This window comes from Phalaenopsis equestris, unplaced genomic scaffold (assembly GCF_001263595.1).
Source record: "Phalaenopsis equestris unplaced genomic scaffold, ASM126359v1 Scaffold000250, whole genome shotgun sequence".
NCBI lineage: Eukaryota > Viridiplantae > Streptophyta > Magnoliopsida > Asparagales > Orchidaceae > Phalaenopsis > Phalaenopsis equestris.
Window position 1 is genome coordinate 851,425 of NW_018164692.1, and position 16,561 is coordinate 867,985.

The 16,561-nt window shown below is 36.1% G+C and overlaps 2 protein-coding genes across 7 annotated transcripts in view; both read left to right on the forward strand.

The window, feature by feature from the left end:
• Positions 1-546, forward strand: part of LOC110024151 — a 36,590-nt gene extending 36,044 nt beyond the window's left edge. For all 4 annotated transcript variants that reach the window (XM_020723942.1, XM_020723943.1, XM_020723940.1 and 1 more), the window contains one exon: positions 106-546. The gene's annotated coding sequence lies outside the window, so the exon portion shown is untranslated. The remainder of the gene's footprint in view (positions 1-105) is intronic.
• An 8,344-nt stretch (positions 547-8,890) lies between these two features.
• The window catches only part of LOC110024146, a 20,007-nt gene continuing 12,336 nt past the window's right edge, over positions 8,891-16,561 (forward strand). For all 3 annotated transcript variants that reach the window (XM_020723933.1, XM_020723931.1, XM_020723934.1), the window contains exons 1-11: positions 8,891-9,093; positions 9,580-9,679; positions 9,839-9,966; positions 10,265-10,421; positions 10,499-10,602; positions 10,885-10,968; positions 11,050-11,098; positions 11,226-11,317; positions 14,174-14,300; positions 14,664-14,737; positions 15,054-16,528. In XM_020723933.1, coding sequence (XP_020579592.1) covers positions 9,071-9,093; positions 9,580-9,679; positions 9,839-9,966; positions 10,265-10,421; positions 10,499-10,602; positions 10,885-10,968; positions 11,050-11,098; positions 11,226-11,317; positions 14,174-14,300; positions 14,664-14,737; positions 15,054-16,528 — 2,413 coding nt within the window. In that variant the 5' untranslated portion in view covers positions 8,891-9,070. The remainder of the gene's footprint in view (positions 9,094-9,579; positions 9,680-9,838; positions 9,967-10,264; positions 10,422-10,498; positions 10,603-10,884; positions 10,969-11,049; positions 11,099-11,225; positions 11,318-14,173; positions 14,301-14,663; positions 14,738-15,053; positions 16,529-16,561) is intronic.

Consider the following 16,561-nt stretch of genomic DNA (forward strand, 5'->3'; position numbering starts at 1 on the left):
CTATATATATATATATATTTAGAGCTGCATAATTATATGTTTCACATCATCCATGAGCGGGATTTCATGTATGTTGTCCTATATTTCTAATTTACCTTTATGCAGGTATCATATTGTGAACTATTAGTTCAATGCAATCATCAGCTTCCAAGGGCGCTTAATTTCCCGAAGAATATTGTCACTCCAAATTGCAATGTACTGTATTTTCAGCCCATAAAGGTGACAATAGTAGGAGAAAATTTTACATCTCTCTGACAACTTCAAATAAATTGATGAATGAGATGATGCAACTTCTGACAAAGAATACACTGATAGAAAACATTGTGAAGATTTAGCTAAGAGAACTTATGAGGAAATAGCTAAAAGAAATTCTGATGAATTAACTTTTTTTATTAACATTTTGATTGTCTTCCATGGTTTAACTATTACAGTTATTATGGGTGTTTTTACGTATCTTATGTTGTCAATGTATTAAAAATTTATGGACGTAAAAGGTTGAGGTTGTAGAAATAATGTACTATTGTAACAATCGTAAAAGTAATGTTTTGGGGTTTAATATGAGCTCTTTCAATTATGTGGTTTTGCTTCTCATTTGTTACATATATCACTTATTTACAATCATTTTTCACATTTATGTTCATCAAAACTAATTTTAACAAATTATTTCAACATTGTTTAAAAATCATTTTTCTAGCTTTTGATTCTCTTGTGCCTTAAGTCTTGAACATATGCTAATAATTGAAGCCAACAACAACAGAAGTGATTCAGGCTATGAGACTTTTAACTCTATGACCGTGTTACAAATTATCTGTTCTACATCTAGAAAAATAATCTCAATGACATCTCCTAAACTCTTCTCCATGTCTGGCATCAAACATTACAAATTAGAACATAAAGTTTAGATGTTACAAATCAGACTAAATAAAAACTGATAAACTTTCTAAAAAAAACATTTCTAACTGGCTTTCAACTCAGATTCTACAACTGCAAAAGCTAGAGTGAATAAATTGTTATCACCATTTAATGAAATTGTAACTAATAAAATAGCCAGGTATTTTGACTTTAGATGACATGCATTTTGCTCTATCTGAGGTCTACAACTTGCTAAAAAGTAATCAATGCAAACTTTAAAAGTTATGAAAAATATTTTAAAAGAATTATCAAGACTACTACAAATATAAATAATATATGATCTTGGATTTATATTAATCAACTCAGCTTGTAAGATGGACACTCATTTGTAATTATCATATACTGATCCAAAATACTATTGAGAGCTTCATCATGCGACTTCCAAAATTTCATTTATGGTCGTGATAATCCATACAAATTCTCTAATGTATGTTTAATGTTTTTTGGACTAATGTCGGGATTCTTCCAATTAACATCCTCAATCTGTTGCGCCATCCAAGATGAAGTTGTCACTTTGTTACCTGCCCTTTTCACCCGAAGGCATAAATGAGTTCCATATAATTAAATTTTCTCACTTCAAAGAATTGCTCATCTATTGTAAATGAAGCTCACATTTTCTAAGAGCATCCTCTATATGAATATATGACTATAACTCGACGTTTGTTACAAGCTTGATTTTTCACTCCAAAGTTATTCTTAATGACATAGGATCGGAGAGTATTTTTGAAAGTAAGAGAATAAATAAAAACATTGCCAACCACAAAATCCTTAGAATCTCCAAAATTTTCATTGTAATTGTCAAAAGTCGGAACTACATTAAATGCTCTATTGTCATTGCTTGAAACTACTTCTCATGAGTGCATAATCACTTCTGCACTCTCTTCAATTATGCCCACATTCCAACACAACTTCTCCCCTTTAAACTTGCACTCATTGCAAGAACATCAACATCACTTACAAGTTCGAATCATTTGGTGTAACGCCACTAATATAATACTATAATTTGAACCGATAACAACTTAGCCAACAACAAATCTTTTTAATCTCTTTTTCTAATGAATGAATACTCAACATATTTTCTTGAATTTTCATAGTTCTTTGTTTGCCCTATTATATTTCTCCATCTATTGGTTTTTGACTTGGGCATAATATAAACAAGTGAACCCAGAATAATCAACTATTATAGAATCATTATTTGACATAAAATATATAGGCCATACAATAATATGATCACTAATTATTTAGCTTTCTTATAGTTAAACATTTATTGCCATCAAGGCCTGCTACAATCATAAGGAATAAGCCAGAATAACTAGAAGTGCATAGCTAAGTAATATCACAAATCCAAACGAGATATTCCTGGAAGTTGGTGTCGCTTGAGACTAAGCCTGCATAGCTTGTATTTAAAATCTCATATTTATGCTCAAGCCTATTTAGCTTACTTTGTAGTGCGAGACTCATAACTTCGTTATCTTGGTTTCGAGCCCCATGGTAGATTTTCTTAGAGACATAATGTTTGCTTAAATATTCTTTATAACCTCCGCAGGAATAATCAATTTTTAAGGGAATCTACACCACATGGGGTAGCTACGTATGAACGTTATACAATCACATATCACTTGCAAGGACATCCAATGCTCGTGGCATCAAAAATTGATGCCAACACTTTTATTACCTTTAAGTCTAGCTTTAAATTGTACATGATACTTTTGAAGAGCTTCACTGCCCATTTTATTAAATATGGAAATTAATAAGCACACATACTCACCAAAGTGCTCATGTGCTAAAAGTGGATAACTACCGATGCCATTGTTTATGAGTGCAACATGTACTTGCATATGAAATCAATCTATTCATAGAACAACTCTAACAAGGTAGATAGTCAACAAAAAAATCATAATGGGGCTCAAACCCACCACCACAAAAATAAAAGCCTTCGACTCTACCAAATGAGCTAAATGAGCTTGATTTTATGATCTCATACTATAATAATAATAATAATATATAATATCTTGAATAATTTTTTGTTAACAACATCGCCACTTTAGTCGGCGAATTTGTTTGCTGGTGTGGAAAAAAGCGCCACGCCAGCATGTGATTTTGCATGCTCACGTGGCAAAATCGTCTGCTAATATGGTGATTTTGGAATATTTTATTTTTTAGCATTTATTTAAAATAATAAATTTATGAAAAAGTTATTTTGAAAATTTTGCCTATAACTACTTGGGAGTAAATATTATGATCATTTTAAGTAAACTAAGCTTTCCAACCGCGTGTGGTTAAAATTGCTTAAGCGAGATTTCACAAGCTTGAAATAACTAAGCAAAGGTTCTTAAATTCTAAAACAAACAAGAAGAAGGCAAAACAATAAATCTTTCAATGACTTGAGCATATTGACATCATCTACCCTCCACAAGCCCAAAATAAGATTAAAAAACAAATTTGATCTAAAACTCGATACAGATCTAACATTTATATTTGATACGCCTTTAACAAATTTCTAACATCCAACTTGAATCTCAAAGCATGACACAGACCTTGAGGCAAATCACATTCAAACTATGATTGAATGTCATCCAGAGCTACGATTTGAGTAACATATAGTCAAACTGGCTGACTCGACGAGACGAACCCAACGATACAAAAATCAACATAATCTAAGTAAAATCAAGCCCAGATAAAGCCATTTAACAATTTTTGAAAGCTTTTCAGATATAATTGGAAGGTCAAACAGATGTCAAATATGACATGTTGATAGTTAAATCAAGCGTCTCGACAAGATGAATCCAACAAACCTAAGATCACTTAATTTTGATATCAGTAAGACAATTAAATGTCAATCAAATCACATCTAAAGAAGGGGATCTCTCTGAGTCGTCTGATCAAGAATGTTTTGAATTCCTTCCATATTTGCAATTTAGACTCCATAAATAGAGCCTTAAACCCCTCTTGAAAGGGGACCATGACCTGGAGCTAGAGAGGGAAGAGCATGCATAAAGAGGGAGCTGCAGCCTAGCCTCTTATGTCATCTTCTCATGCCATTGCCGCTGTCCAACCATCGTCGTCATCTAGGGTCACATCCACCGCCTCCCGGCCGTCCCCGCCATCTCATGCATTTTCCACCTTCTGGCCGTTGTTGTTGTCCTTTGGTCGCCGTCATCATCTCAAGCCATCGTAAGCTTCCGGATGTCGTTGCCTTCCGACCTCTATTGCCTTTCGGCCATCGCTGCCTTCCGACCATCACTATCTCAGGTCGTTGCGACCTTCCTGCCACTGCCTCTGTCTCAAGCCACCCTTGATTCATCACTGTCTCAGGCCGCCACTGCCATCTCAAGTTTCAGCCACTGCCTTCCGGCCACGACCGCCTTTAGACCGCCTTTGACCATCTCTAGCCGTCGTCACCACCCCCAGCCAATTCCAGTCATCAATGTCTTGGGTCGCATTAACTGTTGTCTCTTTTTGTTGGCACCAACCTTGGCCTCTGCTGCCTCTACTAACTGTCGCAGCCTCGGACCGCTACCTCTTCCACCAGCCCCTACTGGTCACCGCCACCTTAGGCTATTGGTTCCACCCGCTCCCTAACATGGAGAAACAATTCCTCCTAAGCACAGACAGTGTAACATGAGAAATTATGTAACTTTTTTTTTGTCTACGGCACCAAGGAAATCTGTAATCACCAATTACGATCTATGTGGTTCATAGCTCATGTGACTTCGACCCCAACAACCTATAGACGTTGTCACAACTCGCCATCATGACCTACATGGTTTATAGCTTGTGCAATTCTCAACTCCGACCCTCCCTGTTGCCCTGCATATATCATCACAACTCACCACAATGACATTACTTTTTTTCTTAATATAAACTCAACGTCGCTAGCTTGTTTATTTATATGTCATCGTATTATTCCCTTCTTCGAATAAATCTTCCTCTTCATATCGTACAGATGATTCGAAGATGAGAGGAATCGAAAGAAGGATATATGATAAAAAATAGACAAACAAATTTTAAAAAGAAACATGGAAGACTTATATAACGGTAATCCTCGTGTTATAGGTCGCGATACTTCTAAACAAAATCGGATCGAAATACCTCGAAAATCATTATCCACGAAAAGAATCCATACATAAGCCACTCATAACCAGAGAACCAAAAGAATATTTTGTTTTGGGGTTAAGAGTCTCCTAAAGGGGTGCATCCCTTTAGTTAATTACATCTTGGAGAATACCCAAGATTACTCTGGATAAAAGAAGTTTTACTTACATTATCATGAACCTGAAGAATAGGTCATCAAAGGATAATTATTTTGTATGAGAATGCCCGGATACTTTCAAATCTTTTGCTAAGTCATAAGGTAGAGAGTGATTCTCTACATCCTAAATTGGTAGCAACTCGTCGACATCAAAACCTACCAAATAAATAAAATCATCTCGACGGGATATCTCTTTTCGTTAGAGCTCACCGGACTATAAGGATAGAGGGTGAATTATCATATCCCAAATGGGTGGCAACACAGGTGATTTCAATGACGTCAAAGGAGCGATAAGGCTTAAAGGTGCTCAACAAAAGGAAGGGTAAAGTTCATAAAAGGTAGAGGTAGCCGGTTTGGGGTACCATAACTTGTCATCCCAGCCCCACTAAGAACCTAAGTCTACCTGGTTGTGAAGGTAGTCGACCCAACATGTCTAGAGATCCCCGGTCAGCAATCTGTGAATTGCATCATCCACGGGGAACCTATGTAGCCCTAAGTTTTAAAGAAGGAAACTCTAGTCCTATAACTTAGGAGTGGGACTCACACTCACAGATAGGTGACGAAGTTGCCTTAGGAAAAACAGGAAAGAAGTAGTCTAGCTACAAAGTTATGAGCACTCTGCACAAAAGGACTTACATCTTGTCTGGGTCGGGGAAGCTTCTAACATTCTAAACGTGCTAGACTACCACCTAAATATAAAACTTATGCTTGACCAGTCGAGTTGAAGAAGCACAAGGACTTCTTCTCAAGACATGCAACATGTTACAATTATCTAGTTCTAAGCATGGATGCTCTATTAGGGATGACTGGGATATAGCCATGCATGGGAGCCATTTTAAAACTGGCTCAAAGGCCATGCAAAAAGTAAATTACTTTTTTTAAAAGTACTGAATATTTTAACCCTAAAATTTAATTAATATTAATATTAAGATTTTGTAGAAAGTTTACAATTTTAGGGTGATTAACGAACCTAGGTGATTCACATTATTCCTAGACAACACAAGAAAAAAAAAAAGCGAAGCCAATCCAAGCATAGAAACATATGCAAGAAAACAGAGAAAAACAAACCAAATATATATATATATATAAAATAAATAAATGAGTGATGTCGTTGGGTTAGAGACATATCCTAGAAAGGAAAGGTAGTCGAACTCCACATATACATGCCCGATCCTAATTCTATACAATAAAATTGTAAAGTGTAGAATTAAGATAAGGGACACAAACATCTGGTCCTGGTCCCATGGTACACCCTGAATCCCATGCTCGTATCTTATTTCCACTACAGAACTCTTCTAAAGAATCTACAAAATATCAATAGAAGTAAAAAATGACTCAACCAGAACAAAAACATGTCAGCGGGAAAGCCAAACAAGCATGCAACATGTCTGAGCCATGCCTCGTGGGGGAGCTAAACAGCTCTTGCAAAAAATGGTTAGTAATAATCATTATGTTGCTCCCCCTTATACTGTACTTGTGTATGTGCATAGATATAGCATGACCCCCCTATAGAAGAGCATCTTAATATACCACCATGCATATCAAAAAAGGTATACGAGCACACAAAAAAAGCACAAAAGTGATGTATGGCTAGACCAAATAAGCGACAAAGAACAATAGCAAGAGGCATAAAAAAGACTATATGGCACCTTATTCCTAGGCTAGCACACTATCTATTGAGAAGCTTCCTAACCAACATCTAAGTACTCAGGGTAAAGCCTTCGGGTATGTATGACTTTGAAGGGGTCACAAATTCCGACCTCGTTCTAAAGATCCAAGGGATCCAACAAACGTGTCCCAAGATGAATTTTTAAAAATGTTGGCCTTATATATTGTTTAGCTTGCTAATTGAATAGTTTAAAAATTGGGATGAATATTACAAATAGAAAAATAATTTTCTCATTTTAAAATAGGGTCATTAGAGGCAGAGCCATAACATGTAAGGTGACACAAGTTTGATTTCTTGGATCCTTGACACAGTCATACTTGTGTCAATCTCGATGCTTTGACTCACATTGCTCCCTGAGATCTATTCAACGAATAATGCTTGTTAAAGCATCGCGACCAGCACATGGTCGCTCACTTTCTAATCTAGCTCACTACCAAAGCGTACATTCAAATGCAAATGCAAGCAAACATCACACAAAGTTCAACAAGGTGGTTACTTAGATGGGGTATGAGAAAACACGATGGAAGATCATCAAGTAACATGCAAATGACAAAACTCAAATGCATACATGTTGCACACTCGACAAGTTTAGGGGCTCTAATGCAAGACCCAAATTAAGTGAACAACATGTAAAGCTTGTGGCAATCAAATGATGCCATAAGAGGTGAAGTGTGTGTCATCCTCTAGGGAAATTCACACACTAAAAAATAGCATAGCTAGCCGCCAATCACTAAAGGAATGTAAGTATCGAGTCTCAAACACATGTGATACACAAGTGGGAAAAATACTGCGGGTTCTAGTGCTTGAAGAGACACCTAATATGACACATGCAGAAGGTAGAGTAACATGCAAATGCACTCATCAAAATGCACATTAAAAGTATTTTTCATGCACACAGGTGTGGATGCAAAGCAAGTCATACACATCATGAAAATGATGCAAATGCACATGCAAAACATAAATAATGCAAGTGATGTTGGCTATTTGATCCATTGGGTTGCCCAAAGTGGTCAACCCAGGACAAAATGACCAATGGGTCAGTCGGGTTTGGGGCGGTCGATTCGACCCAAGCGATTGATCAACTGGGTTAGGGTGGCTGATCGGACGAAAGTGGTTGGCTGATCGGGCCGTGGGGGTCGGTCGAACCTAGTTGATCGGTTGACCGAGTCGTGGGGGTCGGTCTAACCTAGGTAATCTGTCGACTGGACCGAGGCAACCAGTTAGCCCTAAGTGATCGGTCGACCGGGCAGGGGTTTCAAGTGAGTCGGCGGTTAGTAAATACGAGACGGGCTTTAGCATTGAAAGGAAGATGTGAAGTTATCTTTTGGTTGGAACCTAGCGGAAAGAGGAGAAAGGTAGGAATTTCGGATCTCTGTACACTACGATCCCTTTACTGTCGTCTCAGGAGAACGAGCAGCGGGAGAGGGAGGAAGGAAGAGCTTTCGGTAGCCTTCAAACACTGTTTTGGTGGGCTACACTTGCTATGCGCGAGAGATAAACAAAGGGAGGGAAAAGTGGAGTTACTAAGGAGTGATTTTTTTGGGGATTTTGCTAGTTTTAGATGCTTCCACTATTGAAGTTTGGGTGCAAGATACACTGTTTTGAGTACTTTCTATGTAAAAACTCATAGAGGGTGTTCGGTAGCCTCACTTGAGATGAATTTATGTTGGATTTAACATAAATCCATCAAACAGTTTTTCCTCTATTAAATTCCTCCATCCATTTAAACCCAATAACTTCTCCCACTTAGCTTAAATCTCAGATTCAGTAAATCGATCCGGAGGTGCATTTATTAAATCTTAATTTAGTGGATACTTTTGCAACCATCCTAATTTTTTATTCTAATAAATCAATTCAAGTGAAACCAAAATAACAAAAAAGTATTTCAAGCCCAACACAAATAAACACTTTTCAAACCATTTCAAAGAGAAGTCTTGTGGTAAGAAGATAAATTTTAAATGAGGCGCAGCCTAAACTCACAAGATCGGCTGACTAAAGTCAACGAAGGGTAAAAGCGTAGTTCGACTGAAAGCACAAGGGCAGATATTAAAGTAGAGGCAAAGCCATTTCTTAAGGGAGATACGCAGAAAGAGGTCGGCACGCAACCAAAATCCACGAGAGAAACAAGAGGATTTCGATCTGTTCGTTCACTTCGTTGCCATCTGCTTTTCCCGATTCTCGCTCGGCTCCAACTCTCTCTCATTCAATCTCTCTTAGGCATCGATTCGAGCTCAGCCATGGCACCGATTCCCCCCCGAATGTAAGCAAATTCCGATCTTGCGAGTGATAACCTTGATTTTCAACTTTTCTTCAATCGATCGGTTGGCGGTAGACTTGTTGAAAGTTGGGACTCTTTGCTGTGTTAGCTATCTGTTGCCCTGTAGCGATGTTGTTACTCTTCTTTGTATTTGTCTGTGGATCTTGACTATGTGTGCTTTGGTGTTGTTTGAGCTACTTTTCGTGTCTTTGTAAATTTTTGTTTTATTTCTCCTTAATCGAAGTATTCTGTAAGGCTGTAATTGGTTTTGCTTCTTCTGTAGAAGTGCAAGGTTGGCAATCAGAAAGATTGCGCTTTTAGGGTTTGTTATTATTTTGTCATGCATGTGTCGAGGTTGAGGCCAAGGAAAGGGAGTTTGATGGTGGATAATATTACCTGAATTAGTGATAACTCGGAGTGTGCGATATGCCTTCAATTTATTTCGTAATTTGGTTCTTTTGCTCTAAATTGCCTTTTGATTTTGCGAAGGTCAAGCGTCAGCGACGATGGAGATACTGTATGTCCCCTCTGTGCGGAGGAGATGGACATCACTGATCAGCAGTTGAAACCATGCAAGTGTGGATATGAGGTAGAAATAGCCCTTTTTGGGTGGAACAATTATTCAGTAGCTATGGTTTATAGTTCGGCTGATATTGCTCCTATTTTATCAGAAAAAAGTTCAGATTTCAGCGTTATCAGGTGATTGATTCATAGTTTTTATTTATGCTTTCTTTTACCTTCTTCTCAGATTTGTGTTTGGTGCTGGCATCATATTATGGAAATGGCTGAGAAAGAGAAGACAGAAGGGCGTTGTCCTGCATGTCGCACTCCATATGATAAGGAGAGAATTGTTGGAATGTCTGTAAACTGCGAGAGGTTTTAACTTGTGCCATCTGAATGCTGAAGGAAATTTCTTTTTACATGTCTAACACTTAAAATTTACTTTTTTACATTTATACCAACGAAATGTTTCATATCCCATGAAATATACTACTCTTTTAACTTTTAAAAAGTGGAAATACACCTTTTCATCCATCCATAGGTAAGGTGGCATATATGTAAAAATTGAAGTTTAGGCATTAGATATGTGAATATGTAGGATTTAAGTGTTACCCATGTAAATCTTCTTTGTACTATCTGCTGAGCAACTTCATACTTTATCCTATATGGGCAGGTTGGTGGCGGAAATGAATGGAGGGAGAAGACACAGATCCCAAAAGGGTAAAAGCAAAGTATCAGCTGAAGCCAGGAAGCACCTTAGCACTGTTCGGGTGGTACAAAGGAATCTTGTTTACATAATTGGATTACCTGCGGACTTATGCGATGAAAGTGTGAGTCTTCCCTTCGCATTGATAGCTTTGTGTTTTTTTGTTTGAGATTAAATCATCCTTTCTCAATACGATTTCAGCTTCTTGAGCGCAAGGAATATTTTGGTCAGTATGGGGAAATATTGAAGGTGTCAATTTCTCGTTCTGCTAGTACAACGAACCAGCAGGCATCTAATGGCAATATGTAAGTATTTTTTACTTGTTATAATCATGATAACTCTCTTGCAAATTCATTCTTTATACTTTAACCATCATCATATCAATTATTGTCTTGGTTATTAGTCAAACTTTCTGTTGTAACTGTTCTTAAACTGCAGGCACTTGAAAAGATTTTGCTACATTTTCTGTATTGTCTTATTCACAGGCAATGTATTTTGGCAGCTGAAAATTTGAAATTATCATTCGTCATTTGAACTTAACTGTGGTTTTTTGTGTAAATATTGTCTTATTTTTTTCTTTTGCTCAGATATATTACTTATGCTAGAGAAGAAGATGCTGTTAGATGTATTCAAGCTGTGCACAACTATGTATTGGATGGTAAACGTTTAAGGTATCATGCAGTCAGAGTTTATTTTTGCTTATAGCTTTTTGTTTTTAGCTTCATTTCATGACTTCAGTTATAAAACTGCAGAGCTTGCTTTGGGACAACTAAGTATTGTCATGCCTGGTTGAGAAACATGGTGAGGGGCCAAGGGCATTGTTTTTTAATTGCAGCGCATCTTTCTGTAAATCATTATGTTTATTTTAATCCTGTTACTCAGACATTTTGCAATAATTTTGCTTGATTTACTGCTTGAATTGGGCCAGAGTTGCAGCAATCCAGATTGTTTATATTTGCATGATATAGGTAGCCAAGAGGATAGCTTCACTAAGGATGAAGTTATTTCAGCATATACAAGGTATTTTCTAGCCGACACTTAAAAAATTTCTGTTTTTGCTTTAGATGGAGAGTTATGAAATTTTTGTCTTCACCTTCTACTTGAATTTTGTAGGTAAATTTTGCTGTAATCCTGAATTTTTTTAGTTTGAGTGGTTGAAATAGTTTCACAACTTTCAGGAGAAATTGGCAGTAATACATAGAAACACTTTTTTAGCTTTTTGTAAATATTTTTTTATTTTTTTATTTTTTTATTTCTATTTTTATTTATTTTTTTGTTGATAGATTTCAAATTCAATCAGAAAGTTCTGAGTTTTCTATAGAACCTCATGTTATTGTTGAGCAAGTTTAGTGCCTCTGAGTTTCCTATGGAAACATTCATTGTCTCGTGCTAGACCTAATGCAATTTTAGTTTTATACACCAAGTTTGGTGAGCTTGTTGTTTCTTAGTCAACCTTTTTTTTTTGTTTACGCATTGTACAGCTTTTCTAGGTTAAGTAGGAATGTGGGAAAAGATGGTTTAAGATTGTGATTCCAACTTTCCTATGCTATCTGTACAAATTGGACAAATTCTATTTAAATGTAATTGTTAAAACAAACTTCCTGGAGGGCATCTTGGTGGAGGAAAGAGTTCTTCATTTTCTTGCATCCCATTTTATCCATCACATGATGAGGCAGTTTAGTCATTTATTATCTTGTAGTAGAAATTTGGAATTATTAAAAAAAAAACAAAAGAAGTGGTTACTTGGCTTGGGGCATTTATTGTGGGCTTTTTCCCTTTGTGACGTTTCAGTAGTGCTGCTCAACATGTTGTTTATGGTTATTGTGGTAGGTTACTAAAGGGGTAATTTAGCAAGAATTTCACACAGTTAGCTGGGTTGGGTTTGATGGTTGTAGTTTGAAATCCTCAAATTAAATTGATAGTAGATTGTTTGATTTAGGATTTTTTTCCCCTTTCTGATGTTTCAGTAGTGCTGCTCAACATATTGTTTGGTTATTGTGGTAGGTTACTACAGGGGTAGTTTAACGAGATTTTCGCACCTGGGCACAGTTACCTGGGTTGGTTTTGATAGTTGTAGCTGTTTGATTTGAATTCCTCAAATTAAATGTAGTAGGTTGTTTGATTTAGGATAAGTTAAGATTTTTATAACTTCAAATAAGATTACCTTGTGCCAACCTTATCTACTAACCTAGGTTATGATAAGTGTAATTTACAACTTTTGGTTTGAGTATTTTTTTTTTCAACATTGTGAGTGCATGTTGAATGTCTGATTTTTTTTAGTGCGGTATTAGTGTTGCGTGCTAAAATATTTGTAGTGGCAGAGCGATAAGTTAATGTCTTAGTGTTAGACGAAGATTCAACATATAAAATAAGTGTTAAATGAGTAGACATTAGAGATTTTACCTGAAAAACTAGAAAAAGGAAAAAATTTCGGGCCTGATTATTCAAAGTAATTTATTATATATTTTAAGATACATAGTTTCAATTTTCTCTCTAAATAAAGAAAATGAGTAACATAGTTTTGACTAATATACAAAAGTCAAACAAAAAATGCTTGGGAATAATAATCAGGCTATAACAGCTGCTAGTAGTGGTTGGCGATGATCTTTGGGAGATGTTGGCTTTCCACTCTTATTAAAGCTGTGGAATTAGCCCTTTCTCCTCCCTCTTCATGCTGAAAATGGGTCTTATTTATAGATTTTTGGGAGATGCATTTCTGTAAGTTCAGCCAAAATCCCAAGAAACTCGATCGGGCAATTTATGTTGATTCCTTTGATTATAGATCATTCTTTTAGAATTCGAGCAACTTAGTGAACTAAAAATTGAGTGATATTGGGCTTGTTGGATTCCACTTATTGAAATGCTCAGTTTGGCCATAAACTTACCAAATTTGGGAATCATTTGACTTTTGAATTGTTTTTAGTGTCGTTGGGTTTGTATTGTCGAGATATTCAATTTGAGTATAAGTTTGTTGAAGTTAGAGCCTGAATGATCTTGGATTCGAGTCCAGAAGTTATCTTATCGAGATTAGTGCTTGATCATGTAGATTTTTAGGGTGGCATATTGAGTGTAACTACCTTTGGGAGACATTTTCATATACCGATGTTGGCATGATCTTTTATTATTATTATTATTATTATTTTGGTAATTTCATGCCTCTTCTTTTTTTTTAATAAAAATTGTTGCATTGTCTAATTTAGTACTTTTGATTTTTCTTAAAGCGATACGTAAAAAAATCTTATTTTGTGGCAATTAATTCATTTGCTATGATTTTATTTGTAAAAAAAATTTGTTGGAGTTTTTGTATGCTCACTTTTACTAATTTCGTTGTCAATAGGGTTTGTAATCCACCATTGCATGTTTTCATTGAAAGAAAGTTGTTATAATTGGCAACTTGGGATTTGTGAATTCTATGCTTTCTTTTACGTAAAGCATTTTATTACTCATATCAGTTAATAAGAAATCTATCCTGGAATCAGCTTACATTATTTTTTATTTATACTTTCAGCATTCACTAGGCTCCAAAAAGCAGTTGGCTGTTTATTGGAAGTGCACTCCATTGGTATTGTTTGTTAGAGAGAAACCCAAAATTAGAAATTTTTTTGGATTAATAGTTGTAAGAGCATGCATGAATTTGTTTCATTGCAATCTTTTCGGTCTAGTACTGAACACTCCATACATTTCTTCTAATTTCTGTGAAGAATTTCTACTTTTGGGAAATATTTTGGAGTTATGATTTGGCAGAGGAAATTGTATTATTGGGTACGATGTGCTGTTTCTTCTTTCATAGACATTGAATTTGATTCATGGATGCATTCTTTCATGTTATTTTGTTAATACTTTTAGTTTTTTAATGTTTATTTTTTGGCATTGCAGGAGTGTTGTCTCTCAGGTTCCTTCCTCTAATTTACAAAGACGTGTAGGAAGTTTATTGCCTCCTGCAGAGGATTGGTGCAACTTGCAAACACTCTCTGACAAACATTCAGTTAATAATGCCTCAAAAGTATGCTCTTAAGTAATTTGTAGAACATTTACATACAACCACTCAATTCCTATGTATTTACATATCTAATAGCTAAACTTTAATTTTACATACATACATACCACCTTATCTAGGCATGATAAGGTGTATTTCACTTTTAGAAGTTAAAATAGTTGTACTTTTGATGCGATTTAATCAATTGGGGTGGTATAATTGTAAAATTTAAAATTTAGGTGTTCGATTTGTAAATACATATGAACTGGGTGTATGCATTTAAATGCCCCTAATTTTAACTGTCTATTCTTGGTTCTAATTCAGTTGAAGCCTCCTATCCCCTTTCTCTCTCTTTCTTTCTCACTGTTATTCTCTTCCTCATGTTGACAGGCTTCTGAAGTTCAGGCCACAGTTTCAAATGCTATTGCTGGAAGGCTTCCTATTCTGCCAGCAGCTTCCTTCTGGTATGCATTTTTTCTTTGTAGGGAAGGGAAATTTACATACCTAGCACATAATTCTTATTTATTTGCACATCTGACACCTAAATTTTCATATTTACATACATTGCACCTTGATGCTTTAAACTTTTGTGTGAAAAGGTGCATTTCACTTCTAAAAGTGCTAATAGTGTTATTTTTGATGTGAAATTTAATATTCGAGTGCTGTGTGTGTAAATATGAAAGTATTTGTGATATTCGTAAATACATAAGAATGTTAAAAGCCAATTCTTTATGTTTCCATCTGGCAGAGTTTTGGTCTTCTAACTCTTAACTTTCTTAGGGGTTCACGTGCTTCAAAAGGCTCAATGTTGTCTGCAACCACTGTATGCTCCGAAAATTCAATGAAACAAAAGGTAGAAACCAAAAACCATTCATCTACGTATTCTTCAATCACCATGGGTGCAAAGGAGGTGTCTTCTGCTTGGCATGATGATGACGTTACAGCATCCTTAACTGAAGAAGGGAATGGCAATCCCCTTCCTTCGGGATCTTCTAAATTTCATTCTGGACAGTCCTCTCTAACAACTGAATCAGATCCGTTGTCTCTTTCTCTTCATTTTGATGCTCACGGTTTTGGAGATTCAGCATGGGATGATGAACCTATCATAGAGTCTAAGCTTGTTGAGGAAAGTTTTCCTTTACAGGCTCCATCTGCTGTAGATGGTGAATGCCAAACTTCAGGAGCGGGCTTGTCAACAAATTGTGCTTCAGATAAAATAAGTTACAGTTTCTCGCATGTTTCTCAAGACAAGGATATTATCTTTGCATCTGGGAAAAATATAGATTCTGTGAATTTAATGTGTGAGGAAAGTTTGCACAAACAACGTTGTAGTTCAACAGATGTTAATCAACACACATCAAATATGGATAAAAGTAAACAAAACATGGGGCGCTTGCGTAAAAAGAATGCTTTTGCGGATTATACTACACTGAAAAACCAGTTATCTAGAAAAGAGCAATATGATTCTGAAGATCTAGGAAATTTAGCTTCAGTTTCCACACCCAGTTGGAATATTGAGCTGCCAAAGATGGATTTAGAATCATCAGGAGATGGGGATCAGGATTCTTCTTTAGCTGTTATTGATACAAGACAAATAGGCTCTGTTGACGCCACTCAAAGATCATGTTCCCCCCAATTTACTCACTCTCTTAGTAATCACAATCATCAGCCATGTGATAGCTTAAATAACCTTGATGGAACTATCAACTCTTCATCTGGAGAGTCTTTCATGCACACAAATGCAGTTTCTAATTATGCCCTTTCCAATGAGGGAGATAAAGTAAGCCTTAACAATATGTACAAACCTGAGAGCTCTTTAGGCAGTGCTGAGATAAGCTCTATTGTAGGTTGCAGATATGTTGATAGTTCTAATGATTTAGGTGGAAGTGACAAGGATGCCAATGTAAATACCAAAGAAAGCAGCATCATTACAAATATATTATCATTAGATTTTGACCCATGGAATGACTCATTGTCGCTAACTAACAACCTGTCTATGCTACTTAATGAAAATGATGGCCAAAATGGTTCTTTTATGCTTTCAAGGCCACGGATTTTACAAAATACCAATCAATCCAGATTTTCCTTTGCTAGACAAGAGAATCAAGTCAAATCAGTTGAACCTTCTATCAGAGATATTGAAAATATGAAGAGAGGTATTATATTAAAAGATTCGCTTGTCAATGATTTTCAAAATGGCTCCACAGCTGCTGCTTCTAGTGGTTTTTGTGGAACATTATCAGATAGGCCTGCAGGTGAATACATTATTTCTGAAGCTTTTTCCTGCT